The sequence below is a fragment of the Oncorhynchus nerka genome, linkage group LG4, assembly GCF_034236695.1.
Source record: "Oncorhynchus nerka isolate Pitt River linkage group LG4, Oner_Uvic_2.0, whole genome shotgun sequence".
NCBI lineage: Eukaryota > Metazoa > Chordata > Actinopteri > Salmoniformes > Salmonidae > Oncorhynchus > Oncorhynchus nerka.
In genome coordinates this window covers 82,162,722-82,182,536 of record NC_088399.1, presented here as the reverse complement: position 1 = coordinate 82,182,536, position 19,815 = coordinate 82,162,722, and the positions used below count along the sequence as shown (strand labels likewise).

Below are 19,815 nucleotides of genomic sequence, written 5' to 3'. Positions count from 1 at the left end.
GGCACAACCCAAGGGGGGGCGCCAACCCAGACAGGAAGTTCACATCAGTGACTCAACCCAGTGACGCACCCCTTCTAGGGATGGTATGAAAGAGCCCTAGTAAGCCAATGACTCAGCCCCTGTAATAGAGGCAGAGAATCCCCGTGGAAAGAGGGGAACCGGCCAGGCAGAGACAGCAAGGGCGGTTCGTTGCTCCAGAGCCTTTCCGTTCACCTTCACACTCCTGGGCCAGACTACACTCAATCATATGACCCACTGAAGAGATGAGTCTTCAGTAAAGACTTAGGTTGAGACCGAGTTTCTGTCTCTCACATGGGTAGGCAGACCATTCCATAAAAATTTAGCTTTATAGGAGAAAGCCCTGCCTCCAGCTGTTTGCTTAGAAATTCTAGGGACAATTAGGAGGCCTGCGTCTTGTGACCGTAGCGTACGTGTAGGTATGTACGGCAGGACCAAATCAGAGAGATAGGTAGGAGCAAGCCCATGTAATGCTTTGTAGGTTAGCAGTAAAACCTTGAAATCAGCCCTTGCCTTGACAGAAAGCCAGTGTAGGGAGGCTAGCACTGTAGTAATATGATCCAATTTTTAGGTTCTAGTCAGGATTCTAGCAGGCGTATTTAGCTCTAACTGAAGTTTATTTAGTGCTTTATCCAGGTAGCCGGAAAGTAGAGCATTGCAGTAGTCTAACCTAGAAGTGACAAAAGCATGGATAAATTTTTCTGCATCATTTTTGGACAGAAAGTTTCTGATTTTTGCAATGTTACGTAGATGGAAAAAAGCTGTCCTTGAAACAGTCCTGATATGTTCTTCAAAAGAGAGATCAGGGTCCAGAGTAACGCCGAGGTCCTTCACAGTTGTATTTGAGACGACTGTACAACCATTAAGATTGTCAGATTCAACAGAAGATCTCTTTGTTTCTTGGGACCTAGAACAAGCATCTTTGTTTTGTCCGAGTTTAAAAGTAGAAAGTTTGCAGCCATCCACTTCCTTATGTCTGAAACACATGCTTCTAGCGTGGGCAATTTTTGGGGCTTCACCATGTTTCATTGAAATGTACAGCTGTGTGTCATCCGCATAGCAGTGAAAGTTAACATTATGTTTTCGAATGACATCCCCAAGAGGTAAAATATATAGTGAAAACAATAGTGGTCCTAAAACAGAACCTTGAGGAACACCGAAATACAGATCTTGTGATTTATTTCTTGCTCACACACTTGTCCTCCCGAAACCATAACCCTCTCTAATCCTAACCCTCTCTAATCCTAACCCTCTCTAACCATAACCCTCTCTAACCCTAACCCTCTCTAACCATAACCATCTTTAACCATAACCCTAACCCTCTCTAACTGTAACTCTCTCTAACCGTAACCCTCTCTAACCTTAACCCTACACCATCTCTCCCTACACCCTCTTTCCATACACCCGCTCCCCCAACCCCAACCCTCTCTAACCATAACCATCACTCTCACTCCCCCTAACCCTCTCTCCACCTAACCCTCTCTAACCATAACCATCTCTAACCATAAACTTAACCCTCTCTAACCATAACCCTCTCTAACCATAACCCTCTCTAATCATAACCCTCTCTAACCATAACCCTCTCTAATCATAACCCTCTCTAATCATAACCCTCTCTAACCATAACCCTCTCTAATCATAACCCTCTCTAACCATAACCCTCTCTAATCATAACCCTCTCTAACCATAACCCTCTCTAATCATAACCCTCTCTAACCATAACCCTCTCTAATCATAACCCTCTCTAACCATAACCCTACACCCTCTCTCCCTATATACTACTTTGCTTTCTCACTCACATTCCCCTTATTTTCTTCCTCTGTCTTTGTGTGTCTCTACCACTCACACCCACCCACCAACTCACCCTCCTCCACACCCACCCACCCACCCACACACACACCACACACACCCACAACCACACACACACACCCACAACCACACACACACACACCCATACACAACCACACATACCCACCCATACCCACCCACCAACTCACCCCCCTCCCCCCACACACACACAACCACACATACCCCCCCATACACTTACTCACTCTCTCACACACGTTCTCTTTCTCTCTACAGAGGTGTCTGTGTCCTCAGTACTGTGTCTGTCGTCAGTGAGAGAATTACCAGTTCAGGTGAGGGAGCTGTATGGTCAGGGCTTCGTCCTGGTGGCTGTCCATCCCTTTGTCCACCCTTGTGGCCCCAGGCCTGCACGCATCCAACGCCAGCTACACAGAGCTGTCCTCATCAGAGAGACACACAGGTATGGAAACACACACACACACACACACACAGGTACGGAAACATATACACACACACACACACTCATTTCCTGCAACCAACGCCTGCTACACAGAACACAGAGACATATAGTTAGGGAATGCCTTCAATTCTCACCTGCAGGAGCATCATCTGAGTTCTATTCTCACCTGCAGGAGCCTCATCTGAATTCCATTCTCACCTGCAGGAGCCTCATCTGAATTCTATTCTCACTTGCAGGAGCCTCATCTGAGTTCTATTCTCACTTGCAAGAGCCTCATCTGAGTTCTATTCTCACCTGCAAGAGCTTCATCTGAGTTCTATTCTCACCTGCAAGAGCTTCATCTGAGTTATATTCTCACCTGCAAGAGCCTCATCTGAGTTCTATTCTCACCTGCAAGAGCTTCATCTGAGTTCTATTCTCACCTGCAGGAGCTTCATCTGAATTATATTCTCACCTGCAGGAGCCTCATCTGAGTTCTATTCTCACCTGCAGGAGCCTCATCTGAGTTCTATTCTCCCCCACAGAATGTGTGAAATCTGAGCAGAATCCTATTTTCACACTGAGGATTCTCGGCAGAGATCTATTCTCACCCGTGTAATTCTTGAAGCATACTGTATGTGTAGATAGGGAACTGTATACAGCGTGTGGCAGACCCATGTGGCAGGCCTATGTGGCAGGCCCATGCTTATAGACATGCTCACACTTAGAAATGTAAACTGTTTTTCTCTCACACTTCCACACATACTGTATATGCTTACACAAATACACACACACACACACACACAATCTTTCCCTCATACTCACATATGTGCGTGCGTACACACACACACACACACAGTTGGGTGATCCTGCCAATTGGCACTTGTCACCGTGGCGACGACTGATTGCATCATCAGCACCCGCCGGAGGGGAATAATGTGCTAGGATAGGGGAACCATGAGGCCTTCTGTTCTCCTTTTATCTCTCCATCACTTCATCTCTCTCCAACCCTCTATCCTCCACTCTCTCCTCCTTTTATCTCTCCATCACTTCATCTCTCTCCAACCCTCTATCCTCCACTCTCTCCTCCTTTTATCTCTCCATCACTTCATCTCTCTCCAACCCTCTATCCTCCACTCTCTCCTCCTTTTCTCTCTCCATCACTTCATCTCTCTCCAACCCTCTATCCTCCACTCTCTCCTCCTTTTCTCTCTCCATCACTTCATCTCTCTCAACCCTCTATCCTCCACTCTCTCCTCCTTTTCTCTCTCCATCACTTCATCTCTCTCAACCCTCTATCCTCCACTCTCTCCTCCTTTTATCTCTCCATCACTTCATCTCTCTCCAACCCTCTATCCTCCACTCTCTCCTCCTTTTATCTCTCCATCACTTCATCTCTCTCCAACCCTCTATCCTCCACTCTCTCCTCCACTCTCTCCTCCTTTTCTCTCTCCATCACTTCATCTCTCTCCAACCCTCTATCCTCCACTCTCTCCTCCTTTTATCTCTCCATCACTTCATCTCTCTCCAACCCTCTATCCTCCACTCTCTCCTCCTTTTCTCTCTCCATCACTTCATCTCTCTCCAACCCTCTATCCTCCACTCTCTCTCCTTTTCTCTCTCCATCACTTCATCTCTCTCAATCCTCTATCCTCCACTCTCTCCTCCTTTTATCTCTCCATCACTTCATCTCTCTCAACCCTCTATCCTCCACTCTCTCCTCCTTTTATCTCTCCATCACTTCATCTCTCTCCAACCCTCTATCCTCCACTCTCTCCTCCACTCTCTCCTCCTTTTCTCTCTCCATCACTTCATCTCTCTCCAACCCTCTATCCTCCACTCTCTCTCCTTTTATCTCTCCATCACTTCATCTCTCTCCAACCCTCTATCCTCCACTCTCTCCTCCTTTTATCTCTCCATCACTTCATCTCTCTCAACCCTCTATCCTCCACTCTCTCCTCCTTTTCTCTCTCCAGCACTTCATCTCTCTCAACCCTCTATCCTCCACTCTCTCCTCCACTCTCTCCTCCTTTTATCTCTCCATCACTTCATCTCTCTCCAACCCTCTCTCCTCCACTCTCTCCTCCTTTTCTCTCTCCATCACTTCATCTCTCTCCAACCCTCTATCCTCCACTCTCTCCTCCTTTTCTCTCTCCATCACTTCATCTCTCTCCAACCCTCTCTCCTCCACTCTCTCCTCCTTTTCTCTCTCCATCACTTCATCTCTCTCCAACCCTCTATCCTCCACTCTCTCCTCCTTTTCTCTCTCCATCACTTCATCTCTCTCCAACCCTCTATCCTCCACTCTCGCCTCCTTTTATCTCTCCATCACTTCATCTCTCTCCAACCCTCTCTCCTCCACTCTCTCCTCCTTTTCTCTCTCCATCACTTCATCTCTCTCCAACCCTCTATCCTCCACTCTCGCCTCCTTTTATCTCTCCATCACTTCATCTCTCTCCAACCCTCTCTCCTCCACTCTCTCCTCCTTTTCTCTCTCCATCACTTCATCTCTCTCAACCCTCTATCCTCCACTCTCTCCTCCTTTTCTCTCTCCATCACTTCATCTCTCTCCAACCCTCTATCCTCCACTCTCTCCTCCTTTTCTCTCTCCATCACTTCATCTCTCTCCAACCCTCTATCCTCCACTCTCTCCTCCTTTTATCTCTCCATCACTTCATCTCTCTCCAACCCTCTATCCTCCACTCTCTCCTCCTTTTCTCTCTCCATCACTTCATCTCTCTCCAACCCTCTATCCTCCACTCTCTCCTTCTTTTATCTCTCATCACTTCATCTCTCTCCTCTCCTCTCCCCAACCCTCTATCCTCCACTCTCTCCTCCTTTTATCTCTCCATCACTTCATCTCTCTCCTCCCTCCATTATCACCATTCTCCTTTCTTCCATTCTCTAAAGCACAATAGATTACTAAGATCCAGAATGCAAGCGTGATTATCTATAGTTTTATTCAGGCCTTCATCAGTCCTTTCTACATGTTCATGTCTTTCTCCACGTTCATGTCTTTCTTTGAGAAGAAAGTAAGTCTGTGTCCTAAATGGCTATTCCCTACATAGTGCACTCATTTTGACCATAGCCATATGGGCCCCTATGAGCCCTGCAAAAGTAGTGCACTATATAGGGAATAGGGTACATAAATGTCCGCTGATGTCTTCCTTCAACCCTCTTTCATTTCTCTCTGTCCAGTTCAGAGAACGAGCTGAAGTGGGCGGGGCTTCGCCTGGAGACAGACGTGTGTGTGGCGGGTCAACAGGCCCCTGACCCAGAAGTCATCCAGAACTACGTGAAGAAGGTCAGCCCTGCCCATTAGTCCTAATGCACAGATCTAGGATCAGCTTACTACCTACACTCAGCTCCACTCAGGGAGAAGTTACCCATAGGCACAGATCTAGGAACAGCTTACTATTTACACTCCGCTCCACTCTGGGAGAAGTAACCCATAGACACAGATCTAGGATCAACAAATTCCCCCTTAATTTTTAATTGTAGCCCTTTACTTTCGGGTTGAAAATGGCAGATTTGGGCACTAATAAGAGTCGGTGTCTGAGTGAGAAATGCTGTAAATTAAGAGGACTCTATGTATTTTGAAATATGATATGTTGATGTCATACAAGCAAGCCAAACACCGGTGAGTCACATCACATCTCCAAATCATAAAACTCATGTCATATGCAGGGTCAAGGTTTCTGATCACTATGTTTGATGTACAGTTACCAGATGACATGTGGTCATACCCTGGGATGTTCTGAACACAATGAGCTTGTGTTTGTTTATTTCACTTAAATGCACTCCTTTTTATGCGCACCAAAATGACGATCTGTTTCTCTGAATTGCCTTGTGAAAGCCTAACACTGTAAGGTTCTATTTCATAACTTAGCTAGCAATAGAACACACTTTCTAATCATGCCCACTTGACACAGATTGCGATTTTTAACCAGAGGAGGGTGACGTGTGAGATCGCGGACATCAAACGGAACATACAGACACCCAGCTGGACACCCAGGGGGAGTGGGCTCTGCACGTGATGCCCGCTTGATGTCCGCGTCCACCTCCCATACCACCGGTGCCACCAGGCGAGAAGCTGGAAGTATGGGAGTGGGATCCGTGGACCGCTCCTCTGTATCATACAGCCGGGACAGTGCGTCTGCCTTCACGTTCTGGGAACCTGGTTTGTAGGAAAGGGTGAAAACAAAACGGGTAAAAAACATGGCCCACCTTGCCTGGCGAGGATTCAGTCTCCTCGCTGCTCGAATGTACTCCAGATTGCGGTGGTCAGTCCAAATGAGAAAAGGGTGTCTAGCCCCCTCAAACCAATGTCTCCATGCTTTCAGAGCCATGACAACAGCTAACAACTCCCGGTCCCCCACATCATAGTTTCGCTCCGCGGGGCTGAGCTTCTTCGAAAAGAATGCACAGGGGCGGAGCTTTAGTGGCGTACCCGAGCGCTGAGACAGCACAGCCCCTATCCCTGCCTCGGACGCGTCCACCTCAACTATAAACGCTAAGGAGGGATCAGGATGAGCCAGCACGGGAGCCGAGGTAAACAGAGCCTTCAGGTGACCAAAAGCCCTGTCCTCCCCTGCTGCCCACTGCAGTCGCACCGGTCCCCCCTTCAGCAGTGAGGTAATGGGAGCCGCTACCTGACCAAAACCCCGGATAAATCTCTGGTAGCAGTTGGAAAACCCTAAAAACCGCTGCACCTCCTTTACCGTGGTTGGAGTCGGCCAATTACGCACGGCTGAAATGCGTCATTCTCCATCTCCACCCCTGATGCTAAAAAGCGGTACCCTAGGAAGGAGATGGACTGTTGGAAGAACAGGCTTTTCTCAGCCTTGACGTACAGGTCATGTTCCAACAGTCTACCAAGCACCCTGCGTACCAGGGACACATGCTCGGTGCGTGTAGTGGAGTATATTAGAATGCCATCAATATACACCACTACACCCTGCCCGTGCAGGTCCCTGAAAATCTCATCTACAAAGGATTGGAAGCATTCATCAACCCGTACGGCATGACGAGGTACTCCTAATGCCCAGAAGTGGTGCTAAATGCTGTCTTCCACTCATCTCCCCCCTGGATACGCACCAGGTTGTAAGCGCTCCTGAGGTCCAATTTTGTGAAGAAGCTCGCCCCGTGTAATGACTCAGTCATACTGGCTATGAGCGGTAGCGAGTACTTGACCTTATTCAAACCTCCATAATCAATACACGGGCGCAAACCTCCATAATCAATACATGGGCGCAAACCTCCATCCTTTTTCTTCACAAAAAAGAAACTCGAGGAGACGGTTGAGATGGAAGGTTGAATGTAATCCCTGTCCCAGAGATTCGGTGACATATGTTTCCATATGTGACAGAGGATACAAATGACTCAACGATGGGCCTGGAGAAATTCAAATTCATAGACCGAGCTATGGATTCAAGGACTGACCAATCCAAGATATCAAAATTATACTTTAAAGCATGTTTTGAGGCGCTACAGTGTTTATTTACATTTGCATTGTTTACAAACAATGGAGTAAAACAAGCTAACATTATGGGTTCTGATGGGGTACGACAGTTGAACTAAAGTCATTAGGCGTTTGTAAATTACATTCTTCAAGAATCAATAGGTATATATCTTTAATTTATAAGTAAAGAATGTATGTATCAACTGCAGATTCTCCCTTTAAAGGGACATTACACTCTAAAATTCATCCCTTATTTGAACCTTAATATTTGACTGAAAAATTCTAGTGGCAAGCTCATCCTAATTTCCTTGGATGCCTCCTTACTGGAAGAAGAGGAAGCCAATTTGACTATTGAGATGCCCCCCTAATGTCACTATCAGCTGTGACATCATTTAACAATCACAAACTCCCTCTTAGGCACTTATAGTTGTGAATTCATCTAATTCTACAGCGACCATGAGTCGCTGTAGAATGAGATGAATTCACTACTATAAGTGAACAGGCCTTATTGAGGAGATTTGCATGTGAACAGGCGGAGCATAAAAGGGAGCGGTGATTGGATTGAAATGCACAGGGCTCAGTATAATGTGATATGGTCAGGCAGCGTGACATGAATAGGCAATCAGATAGCAGCCTGGCTGCTGGGGAATCACTGAAAAGAACCACGGACAGGATGCAATAGAAGAGTAGGGGACATTGATGGGTCTTCTCACACTGCAGGGTTTGGCACTTACTTCCTTCCTTCTTATGACACACACACACACACACACACACGTGCTCTTGCATATATGGACACACTAAACATGAGTAAGTACATGTCAAGGAGGTATAATACGCCTTTGGGTGGGATTGAGTAATAATCCCCACCACCCACATACATGTGACACACACACACACACATTTTGTATTTCTACTCACATCTTGACACACTCACTGTGTTCACTGTCCCTCATCTTCATCTGCCTCCCCAACAAAAATGTGTGTTGATTGTCATTGAAGGAGGGATGGTAATGGGGAAAGATGTCTCGTTATTATTGGTAGTAGTTAGCATTCTGTGTTCTCTCTAACGAGCCCCTCTCAAACTGTCAGCATTAATATCAACTGACAGTTAACCAGAGGAGCTCTGTGGGAGGGAGAGGGAGAATGACACACACACGGTAATGACAAACGCACATACAGACTGTGGATAATGAGGTTCCTTTGTCATTAGAATACTTGTCTTTAGGGATGATTAGGCTGTTTGCAGGATGGTTTGCAGAATGTCTGTAGTGTGTAAATGAGGCTGTGGGTGTAACCCCAAGTAAGCGTAATGGCTACTGATTGAATATGATTTGTATCTATATATGTATCGGGCATGAGAGAGTGTGTGTGTGTCCGTGTCTGTGTGCTTGAGTGCACAGTACCAGTACACATATGGAATCATGTAGTAACCAAAAAGGTGTTAAACAAATCAAAATATATTTTAGATTCTTCAAAGTAGCCATCCTTTGCCTTGATGACAGCTTTGCACACTCTTGGCATTCTCTCAACCATCTTCATTAGGAATGCTTTTCCAACAGTCTTGAAGGAGTTCCCACATATGCTGAGCACTTGTTGGCTACTTTTCCTTCACTCTGCAGTCCAACTCATCCCAAACCACCTCAATTGGGTTGAGGTTGGGGGATTGTGGAGGCCAGGTTGTCTGATGCAGCACTCCATTACTCTCCTTCTTGGTCAAATAGCCCTTACACAGCCTGGACATGTGTTTTGGGTCATTGTCCTGTTGAAAAACAAATGATAGTCCCACTAAGCGCAAACCAGATGGAATGATGTTTTGCTGCAGAATGCTGTGGTGACACCAACAGTGTTACCAGCAAGCACCCCCACACCATTACACCTCCTCCATGTTTCACAGTGGGAACCACACATGCGGAGCTCATCCGCTCACCTACTCTGCGTCTCACAAAGATACGGATGTTGACTCATCAGACCAGATTTTGACTCATCAGACCAAAGGACAGATTTCCACTGGTCTAATGTCCATTGCTTGTGTTTCTTGGCCCAAGCAAGTCTCTTCTTATTATTGGTGTCCTTTAGTAGTGGTTTCTTTGTAGCAATTTGACCATGAAGGCCTGATTCACACAGTCTCCTCTGAACAGTTGATGTTGAGATGTGTCTGTTGAACTCTGTGAAGTATTTATTTGGGCTGCAATTTCTGAGGCTGGTAACTCTTATGAATTTATCCTCAGCAGCAGAGGTAACTCTGTGTCTTCCTTTTCTGTGGCGGTCCTCATGAGAGCCAGTTTCATCATAGCGCTTGATGGTTTTTGCAACTGCACACATTTTCCGATATCTTAATGATGGACTGTCATTTCTCTTTGCTTGTTTGAGCTGTTCTTGCCATAATATGGACTTGGTCTTTTACCAAATCCTCTGTACACCACCTCTACCTTGTCACACACAACTGATTGGATCAAACGCATTAAGATAGAAAGAAATTCCACAAATTAACTTCTAACAAGGCACACCTGTTAATTGAAATGCATTCTACCTCATGAAGCTGGTTGAGAGAATGCCAAGAGTGTGCAAAGCTGTCATCAAGGCAAAGGGTGGCTACTTTGAAGAATCTCAAGTATAAAATATGTTTTAATTTATTTAACACTTTTGGGGTTACTACGTGATTCCATATGTGTTATTTCATAGTTTTGATGTCTTCACTATTATTCTACAATGTAGAAAATAGTAAATATAAAGAAAATCCCTTGAATGAGAAGGTGTGTCCAAACTTTTGACTGGTACTGTATGTGTCTGCTAAGTGACCACTACTCTGTGTGTGTGTTTGTGTGTGTGTGTGTGTGTGTTTGTTTGTGTGTGTTTTGTGTTTGACCAGATCCAGGACATGGCGGAGCAGGGTATGCTGTTTGTGGGCTTCCTGCAGCAGCCTGGCGGGGGACCCTGTTTCCTGGGGCACTTGGACCCTGAGGACCTGTCCTCCCTGCACTCCAGCCCCTCCCCCATACACAGACACCCCACCAGTCCCTCAGAACCCATGATACTGGATCCCAGCTCTACAGACTCTGCAGAACCCCACCAGAACCTCCTAGAACCAGAACACAACCGAAACACAGAAGTGAAAACACCAGAACACAAGTCGGTTGAACTCAGAACAATTGAGCAGAACCCTACAGATACCAGTCTGGTGGAGCTGGACTTGAGCTCCACAGGACCGCTAGATCTCACACAGGACTCTACTCCAATAGAACCATCAAACAGAGAACACGACCACAGTCCAGGCAAAATAGCCTCAATAGAAGACCAACCAAACCGCTGTCCAGATGAACCAACAGACTCACCAGAGAGACCCAGCCAAAGAGATCCAGCTAGTGACCAACAGAACCACAACCACGCCCCAACAGAACTCCCTGGTGACCAGGATCAACTACAGTCTGACAACACAATAGAGACCACATGTATAGAGAGACAACAGAATGAAAGCCAAGCAGACTTCCTCAGGATTCTACTACCCAACTTCAGCCCAACAGAGTTAACACATGGACTTGGTGGTCCAGACGCAGACAGACAGTGCCAGGGAGACAGACAGAGTCTAAGCCCTCAGACACAGAACCACAACCAGAGACCGGAAATAGACCACGGTACAGACAACCTGGTCCGGTCACCAGAACTAGACAACGGTGACCACAGGTCAGAGTCCGGGGCTGAGAGGGGGTATAACCGTAGAAACGAGGGCACGGGCGGTGACCCGGGTGAGCATCTGAGGAGCAGCAGAGTTCCGACCCACAACAACAACAATCACATCCGGGTCAAGAGTCCAGACAGAGAAAAGAGGGCTGTAGGGTCTCCACCAGCACAGAGCAGTGAGTGTGAAGTCTACTACTATTGCCACTGGGTTATAGAGGTTATAGAGTTTAAACTGAATATTACTGAATAATATAATATTGATCAGATATATGTATAGTGTGTATAGTATTTCAAACTAATGCTATGTGTCTCTCTCTCTGTGTTTGTGTGTCTGTGTGTAGGGGTGCAGCTGTTTGCCCTATACAACCACACGGGGGAGCTGTCCAGCTCTCTGAGGTTCTACTCCCTCAGGGTTCCGCTGCAGCTGCAGAGAGAGGCAGGGCTAGTGACTGAGGTTGACGCCCACTGGCTGGATCACATGACCCAGCATTTCACCAGCGGAGCTCACCTCATTGACGGCTTCTTTCACCTTGGAGACGACAATGGTATGTTTTGCACAATGGTGATGTGTAATACAGTAGTAGCCTGAGTGTCAGTCTGTTTGTGCTGTCAAACTCCTTGTCATGCCAAACAATAGGTTCTAGCTCATTAATGATAATATGTTCATATTTGAAGATTTCAGTGAGGCCAGACTGTTTGGATTGTCCATGAGCATTGCAGTTAGGAAGAGCACAAACAGCTCTTTGACAACGCTAGTGCTGTAGTGTTTACCATGGCGAACATACTTACAACTTTTGGAACTTTTGGAAAGCTTACCCATGTTCCTTCACCTATGTTGCATGGAAGTCCATCAAAGCCAAGAACGGATCAACTCTATCTTTTCCAAATCTGTGGAAGAGATTCAACTGTAACAGAAGACGTTGTTGAGTTTCTATCTCTCTCTCTCTTTCAGACAGCGGGGTCTCCTCCGTGGACAGTGTGTTCATCTTTCAGAGCTCCTCAGAAGAAACCCCACCCACTTCATACGACGCCATTGTGGTGGAGCAGTGGACCATTGTCGATGTGAGTGTGTGCGCGTGCGTGTAAATGTGCGCGTGTGTGTGCACCCGAGCGACCATTGTCGACGTGTGTGTGACACTGTTGTTCTCCTCTCCAGGGTGTAGTGGTAAGGACAGACTACATTCCTTTGCTCCAGTCTCTGGCTCCCTATGGATGGAGACTGACGTGTGTGCTGCCTACTCCCATCGTTAAGACCAACAGGTGCTGTCCCAACCCACCAGTCAGGAGCACTAGCCTAGCACAGACTAATAGTGACAGTATTTCTCTAAACCATACTAAACATTGGAACACTGCACATCATTTGGAACAAAATTACATTTCACATTTTCTTTCACACTATAAGATACAGTATAGGACTCAGAAGTTCTAATATCAAGTGCCAAGATGTGAAGCCAGTAGTGATGTACATTACGTTAATAGCACTGTTCTCTCCGTAGTGATGGCAGTTTGTCCACGAAGCAGATCCTCTTCCTCCAGAGACCTGCCTTGCAACGCAACAGGAAAGACTTCAAGGTTCCTCACTTTTTTTGTTCCTCTACTTCTGTCTTTCTCTCTATCACTCACTCTTTCCTTGTACCTTACACAATGCTGTGTCATTAAAAAGTCATACTTCTAAATGTAGCTGTAGATAACCCAGCTGATATAGTCCTACTCTGGTTCTGTTAACACTCAGGGGGAGAGTTTTTATGTTCTAAAAATAATCATTTCTTAGTACATTACAGTCAAAAAGATTACTTTCTTCAGTCAATTCTTTGCTGTTAACTGTCCAAGAGAAGCATCACAAAGATTTTTGTAGTCATTTGTCAGGTGTCTGAAGAGAGAGAAAGAGTTCATATAAAGAAAAAAGACATATCCTTAAAATGTCTATCTTTCAGAAGTTGAACCTCAGGGGTCGAAACAAGCCGAAGAAAAACTCTGCTGGAGAAATGCTAGAGAAGAAAGAGGAGAGAAAGGACACATCCCCAGTGATGGAGAGAGGGATGGATGGACAGAACAGGAACACGGAAGAGGAGGAGGAGAGAGAGGTGAGAAGGAATTGTGAGAAGAAAAGAAATGAGAAAGGGAGAACCGTAGACAGAGATGGAATCAAGAGAGAAGAGGAGAGAGAGTGTGAGACAGAATTTCAAGAAGACTTCACCCAGGGTACAGAGGGCGGGGCCACAGACCTCAACCAGGAAGTAGAGCGGGGGAATGGCAAAGCCCTATTGGCCAGACATGAGAAGGCCGTTAGGTTTGCAGATCAGTTTGTCAATCAGAAGAATGATGAAGAGAAGTCAGAGGAGAAGATCACACAGCAGCTGAGTGAGAGAGCGCTGTTTTCTGGAGTATGTTAATTAGATATAATTAAATATAAAGCGCCTGAGTAGGACTGCTGATCTAGGAACAGTTTTGCCTTTTAAATCATAATGAATAAGCGGGGAACTGATCCTAGATCAGCACTCCTACTCTGAGATGTGTTCTGAATAACGTTACAGGCCCTGACCTGGGTTCAAATAGTATTTGTAAGATTGCTTGATTGAGCTTGCATGGTGCCTTGCCTGGATGGAACCCAGCCCACCTGACACTCTAGGCACGCTCAGCAAGTTGTAATATTTCAAACAGCCTACTATTTTAACCCTGGAATGGAAATAATAAATATACAGAATGACAGAATAGGATGAAGCACTAATAGCTCATCGATGGAAACCAAGTCACTTAACAGAATGGTGGTTAAGTTATATTCCTGGTACTGTATCAAACCTGGAGTCGTATACAGTATATACTCTGTGTATATATATATATAAAATATATTTGTGTGTATACATATACATACAGTTGAAGTCGTAAGTACACTTCGGTTGGAGTCGTTAAAACAAGTTTTTCAACCACTCCACAAATTTCTTGTTAACAAATTATAGTTTTGGCAAGTTGGTTAGGACATTTACTTTGTGCATGACACAAGTCATTTTTCCAACAATTATTTAATATAATTCACTGTATCACAATTCCAGTGGGTCAGAAGTTTACATACACTAAGTTGACTGTGCCTTTAAACAGTTTGGACAATTCCAGAAAATTATGTCATGGCTTTAGAAGCTTCTGATAGGCTAATTGACATAATTTTAGTCAATCGGAGGTGTACCTGTGGAAGTATTTCAAGGCCTACCTTCAAACTCAGTGCCTCTTTGCTTGACATCATGGGAAAATCAAAAGAAATCAGCCAAGACCTCCACAAGTCTGGTTCATCCTTGGGAGAAATTTCCAAACGCCTGAAGGTACCACGTTCATCTGTACAAACAATAGTACGCAAGTATAAACAACATGGAACCACACACCCATCATACCACTCAGGAAGGAGACGCCTTCTGTCTCCTAGAGAGGAACGTACTTTGGTGCGAAAAGTGCAAATCAATCGCAGAACAACAGCAACGGACCGTGTGAAGATGCTGGAGGAAACGGGTACAAAAGTATCTATATCCACAGTAAAACAAGTCCTATATCGACATAACCTGAAAGGCCGCTCAGCAAGGAAGAAGCCACTGCTCCAAAACCGCCATAAAAAAGCCAGACTATGGTTTGCAACTGCACATGGGGGCAAATATAGTACTTTTGGAGAAATGTCCTCTGGTCTGATGAAACTAAAATATAACTGTTTGGCCATAATGACCATCGTTATGTTTGGAGGATAAAGGGGGGTGCTTGCACGCCAAAGAACATCATCCCAACCGTGAAGCACAGGGTGGCAGCATCATGTTGTGGGGGTGCTTTGCTGCAGGAGGGACTGGTGCACTTCAGAAAATAGATGGCATCATGAGAAGGAATATTATGTGGATATATTGAAGCAACATCTCAAGACATCAGTCAGGAAGTTAAAGCTTGGTCGCAAATGGGTCTTCCAAATGGACAATGACCCCAAGCATATACTTCCAAAGTTGTGGCAGAACAACTTAAGGACAACATAGTTAAGGTATTGGAGTGGCCATCACAAAGCCCTGACCTCCATCCTATAGAAAATTTGTGTGCAGAACTGAAAATGCATGTGCGAGCAAAGAGGCCTACAAAACTGATTGTTACACCAGCTCTGTCAGGAGGAATGGGCCAAAATTCACCCAACTTATTGTGGGAAGCTTGTGGTAGGCTACCCGAAATGTTTGACCCAAGTTAAACAATTTATAGGCAATGCTACCAAATACTAATTGAGTGTATGTTAACTTCTGACCCACTGGGAATGTGATGAAAGAAATAAAAGCTGAAATAAATCATTCTCTCTACTATTATTCTGACATTTCACATTCTTAAAATAAAGTGGTGATCCTAACTGACCTAAGACAGGGAATTTTTACTAGGATTAAATGTCAGGAATTGTGAAAAACTGAGTTGAAATGTATTTGGCAAAGGTGTATGTAAACTTCCGACTTCAACTGTATATATATGTGCACATATGTATAGATATATACTACCGGTCAAAAGTTTTAGAATGCCTACTCATTCAAGGGTTTTTCTTTATTTTTACTATTTTCTACATTGTACAGTCATGGCCAAAAGTTTTGAGAATGACACAAATATTAATTTTCACAAAGTCTGCTGCATCAGTTTGCATGATGGCAATTTGCATATACTCCAGAATGTTATGAAGAGTGATCAGATAAATTGCATGTGCGTGTCAGTGATTCTCTCGTTAACACATGTGTGAGTGTTGACGGGGACAAGTCTGGAGATCACTCTGTCATGCTGATTGAGTACGAATAACAGACTGGAATCTTCAGAAGGAGGGTGGTGCTTGGAATCATTGTTCTTCCTCTGTCAATCATGGTTACCTGCAAGGAAACACGTGCCGTCATCATTGCTTTGCACAAAAAGGGCTTCACAGGCAAGGATATTGCTGCCAGTAAGATTGCACCTAAATCAACCATTTATTGTATCGTCAAGAACGTCAAGGAGAGCGGTGCAATTGTTGTGAAGAAGGCTTCAGGGCACCCAAGAAAGTCCAGCAAGCGCCAGGACCGTCTCCTGAAGTTGATTCAGCTGTGGGATCGGGGCACCACCAGTACAGAGCTTGCTCAGGAATGGCAGCAGGCAGGTGTGAGTGCATCTGCACCCACAGGGAGGCGAAGACTTTTGGAGGATGGCCTGGTGTCAAGAAGGGCAGCAAAGATGCCACTTCTCTCCAGGAAAAACATCAGGGACAGACTGATATTCTGCAAAAAAGTACAGGAATTGGACTGCTGAGGACTGGGGTAAAGTCATTTTCTCTGATGAATCCCCTTTCCAATTGTTTGGGGCATCCAGAAAAAAACTTGTCGGAGAAGACAAGGTGAGCGCTACCATCAGTCCTGTGTCATGCCAACAGTAAAGCATCCTGAGACTATTCATGTGTGGGGTTGCTTCTCAGCCAAGGGAGTGGGCTCACTCACAATTTTGCCTAAGAACACAGCCATGAATATGAATGGTACCAACACATTCTCCGAGAGCAACTTCTCCCAACCATCCAGGAACAGTTTGGTGACGAACAATGCCTTTTCCAGCATGATGGAGCACCTTGCCATAAGGCAAAAGTGATAACTAAGTGGCTCAGGGAACAAAGCATCAATATTTTGGGTCCATGGCCAGGAAACTCCCCAGACCTTAATCCCATTGAGAACGTGTGGTCAATCCTCAAGAGGCGGGTGGACAAACAAAAACCCACAAATTCTGACAAACTCCAAGCATTGATTATGCAAGAATAGGCTGCCATCAGTCAGGATGTGGCCCAGAAGTTAATTGACAGCATGCCAGGTCAGATTACAGAGGTCTTGAAAAAGAAGGGTCAACACTGCAAATATTGACTCTTTCATAAACTTCATGTAATTGTCAATAAAAGCCTTTGACACTTATGAAATGCCGACAAAAATATCTAAAGACACTGAAGCAGCAAACCTTGTGGAAGTTAATAAGTGTCATTCTCAAAACTTTTGGCCATGACTGTAGAATAATAGTGAAACTTTGAAATAACACATGGAATCAGGTAGTAACCAAAAAAGTGTTAATATAAATATATTTTATATTTAAGATTCAAATAGCCACCCTTTGCACACTCTTGGCATTCTCTCAACCAGCTTCACCTGGAATGCTTTTCCAACAGTCTTGAAGGAGTTCCCACATATGCTAAGCACTTGTTGGCTGCTTTTCCTTCACTCTGCGATCCAACTCATCCCAAACCATCTCAATTTGGTTGAGGTTGGGGGATTGTGGAGGCCAGGTCATCTGATGCAGCACTCCATCACTCTCCTTGTTGGTAAAATAGCCATTACACAGCCTGAAGGTGTGTTGGGTCATTGTCCTGTGGAAAAAATGGATTCGCCATCCCATCAGGTTTGCGCTTAGTGGAACTACCAGTCTCAACATCAACAGTGAAGAGGTGACTCCAGGATGCTGGCCTTCTAGACAGAGTTGCAAAGATAACGCCATATCTCAGACTGGCCAATAAAAAGAAAAGATTAAGATGGGCAAAATAACACTGGACCAGAGGAACTCTGTCTAGAAGGCCAGCATCCCGGAGTCGCCTCTTCACTGTTGACGTTGAGACTGGTGTTTTGTGGGCACTATTTAATGAAGCTGCTAGTTGAGGCCTCTGTTTCTCAAACTAGACACTCTAATGTACTTATCCTCTTGCTCAGTTGTGCACCAAGGCCTCCCACTCCTCTTTCTATTATTTTTAGAGACAGTTTCCGCTGTTCTGTGAAGGGAGTATTGCACAGCGTTGTACAAGATCTTCAGTTTCTTGGCAATTTCTCGCATGGAATAGCCTTCATTGCTCAGAACAAGAATAGACTGACGAGTTTCAGAAGAAAGTTGTGTTTCTGGCCATTTTGAGCCTGCAATCAAACTCACAAATGCTGACGCTCCAGATACTCAACTAGTCTAAAGAAGGCCAGTTTTATTTCTTCTTTAATCAAAACAACAGTTTTCAGCTGTGCTAACATAATTGTAAAAGTGTTTTCTAATGATCAATTAGCCTTTTAAAATGATCAAATTGGATTAGCTAACAACGTGCCATTGGAACACAGGAGTGATGGTTGCTAATAATGGAAATCTGTACGCCTGTGTAGATATTCCATTAAAAAATCAGCCGTTTCCAGCTACAATAGTCATTTACAACATTGACGATGTCTACATTGCATTTCTGATCAATTTGATGTTATTTTAATGGACCAAAAATGTGCTTTTCTTTCAAAAACAAGGACATTTCTAAGTGACCCCAAATTTTTGAACGGTAGTGTATATATATATGGATTTGTGTATATTCATATGGACTGCTGCCAACGTGTAACGGCTTCAATCATCCTTCAAGGCACACATTTCACCTTCTGGCCTCAGATGTTGTCGTTTGGAGTAGGGTGAAGTGGCCCCTAGACGCTGATCTTGGGTCAGTTTTTGCATTTCCCCCACAAATGGTCAAGGTTAGGATTGAGGGAGGGTCCTAGATCTCTACCTAAGGGAAACTTCACCCTGGAGTGTTGTCATGTACTCACCTAGTAGGTATTATTTGCAATTTTAAACTGGGTGGTTTGAACCCTGAATTCTAAATGGCTGAAAGGCAGGGTATATCAGACCGTATACCATGAGTATGACAAAACATTTAGTTTTACTGCTCTAATTATGTTTATAATAGCATTAAGGTTCTTCCGGGGTTTGTGATATATGGCCTATATACCACGGCTAAGGGCTGTGTCCAAGCACTCCGCATTGCGTCATGCTTAAGAACAGCCCTTAGCCGTGGTATATTGGCCATACACCACACCACCTCGGGCCTTATTGCCTAAATATGTGGAGATGATTTTGTACAGTTGTGCATCTGCTTTGGGCCAATGAGAACATGCCGATAATGTAGGTCAGAGCCATAATTGCCAAGGCAACATCAATCATACCACTGTTTATAGATCTATTTGACATGTATCATAGAATACTGTACATTTAAGGAGATTTTCTCCACCTTCTATTTAACCCATTTAAAGTCAAGGACAATGGCCCTGTGTGAATACTGAAAATGTATCCTCCATTTATCATGATTGCACACTTAACCCTAATTGCTCCTGTATGTCGCTCTGGATAAGAGCGTATGCTAAAAGATTCAAATGTAAATGTTACAGTTGGATAGGTGTCACTGTATAGCTTTCCCTAATCATGTTATGTTAGGTCAGTGATTATACTTTACAGAAGGCATTTATGGAATACTTGTACAGCACTATAGTCCCCTTCCTGTTGTTTGAGTGATGTGGTAAACAAGTCTGGCACCCTATACCCTATGTAGTGCACTATATAGGGAATAGGGTGCCATTTGAGACATATTCTTTATTACAGACAAACAGAAGGAATAAACAGTTCTCAAAACAAT

At 44.7% G+C, this 19,815-nt stretch overlaps 1 protein-coding gene across 1 annotated transcript; it reads left to right on the top strand.

Annotated features, from left to right (window-relative positions):
• Positions 1-1,105: 1,105 nt before the first annotated feature.
• LOC115128670 (raftlin-like) lies at positions 1,106-19,814 on the top strand. The gene is made up of 9 exons (XM_065018144.1): positions 1,106-1,121; positions 2,101-2,284; positions 5,462-5,567; positions 10,594-11,578; positions 11,744-11,947; positions 12,355-12,464; positions 12,559-12,662; positions 12,899-12,974; positions 13,337-19,814. The coding sequence occupies exons 1-9, from the start codon at positions 1,106-1,108 to the stop codon at positions 13,793-13,795; spliced, it is 2,244 nt and encodes a 747-aa protein (XP_064874216.1). The 3' UTR covers positions 13,796-19,814.
• The last annotated feature ends 1 nt before the right edge of the window (position 19,815 follows it).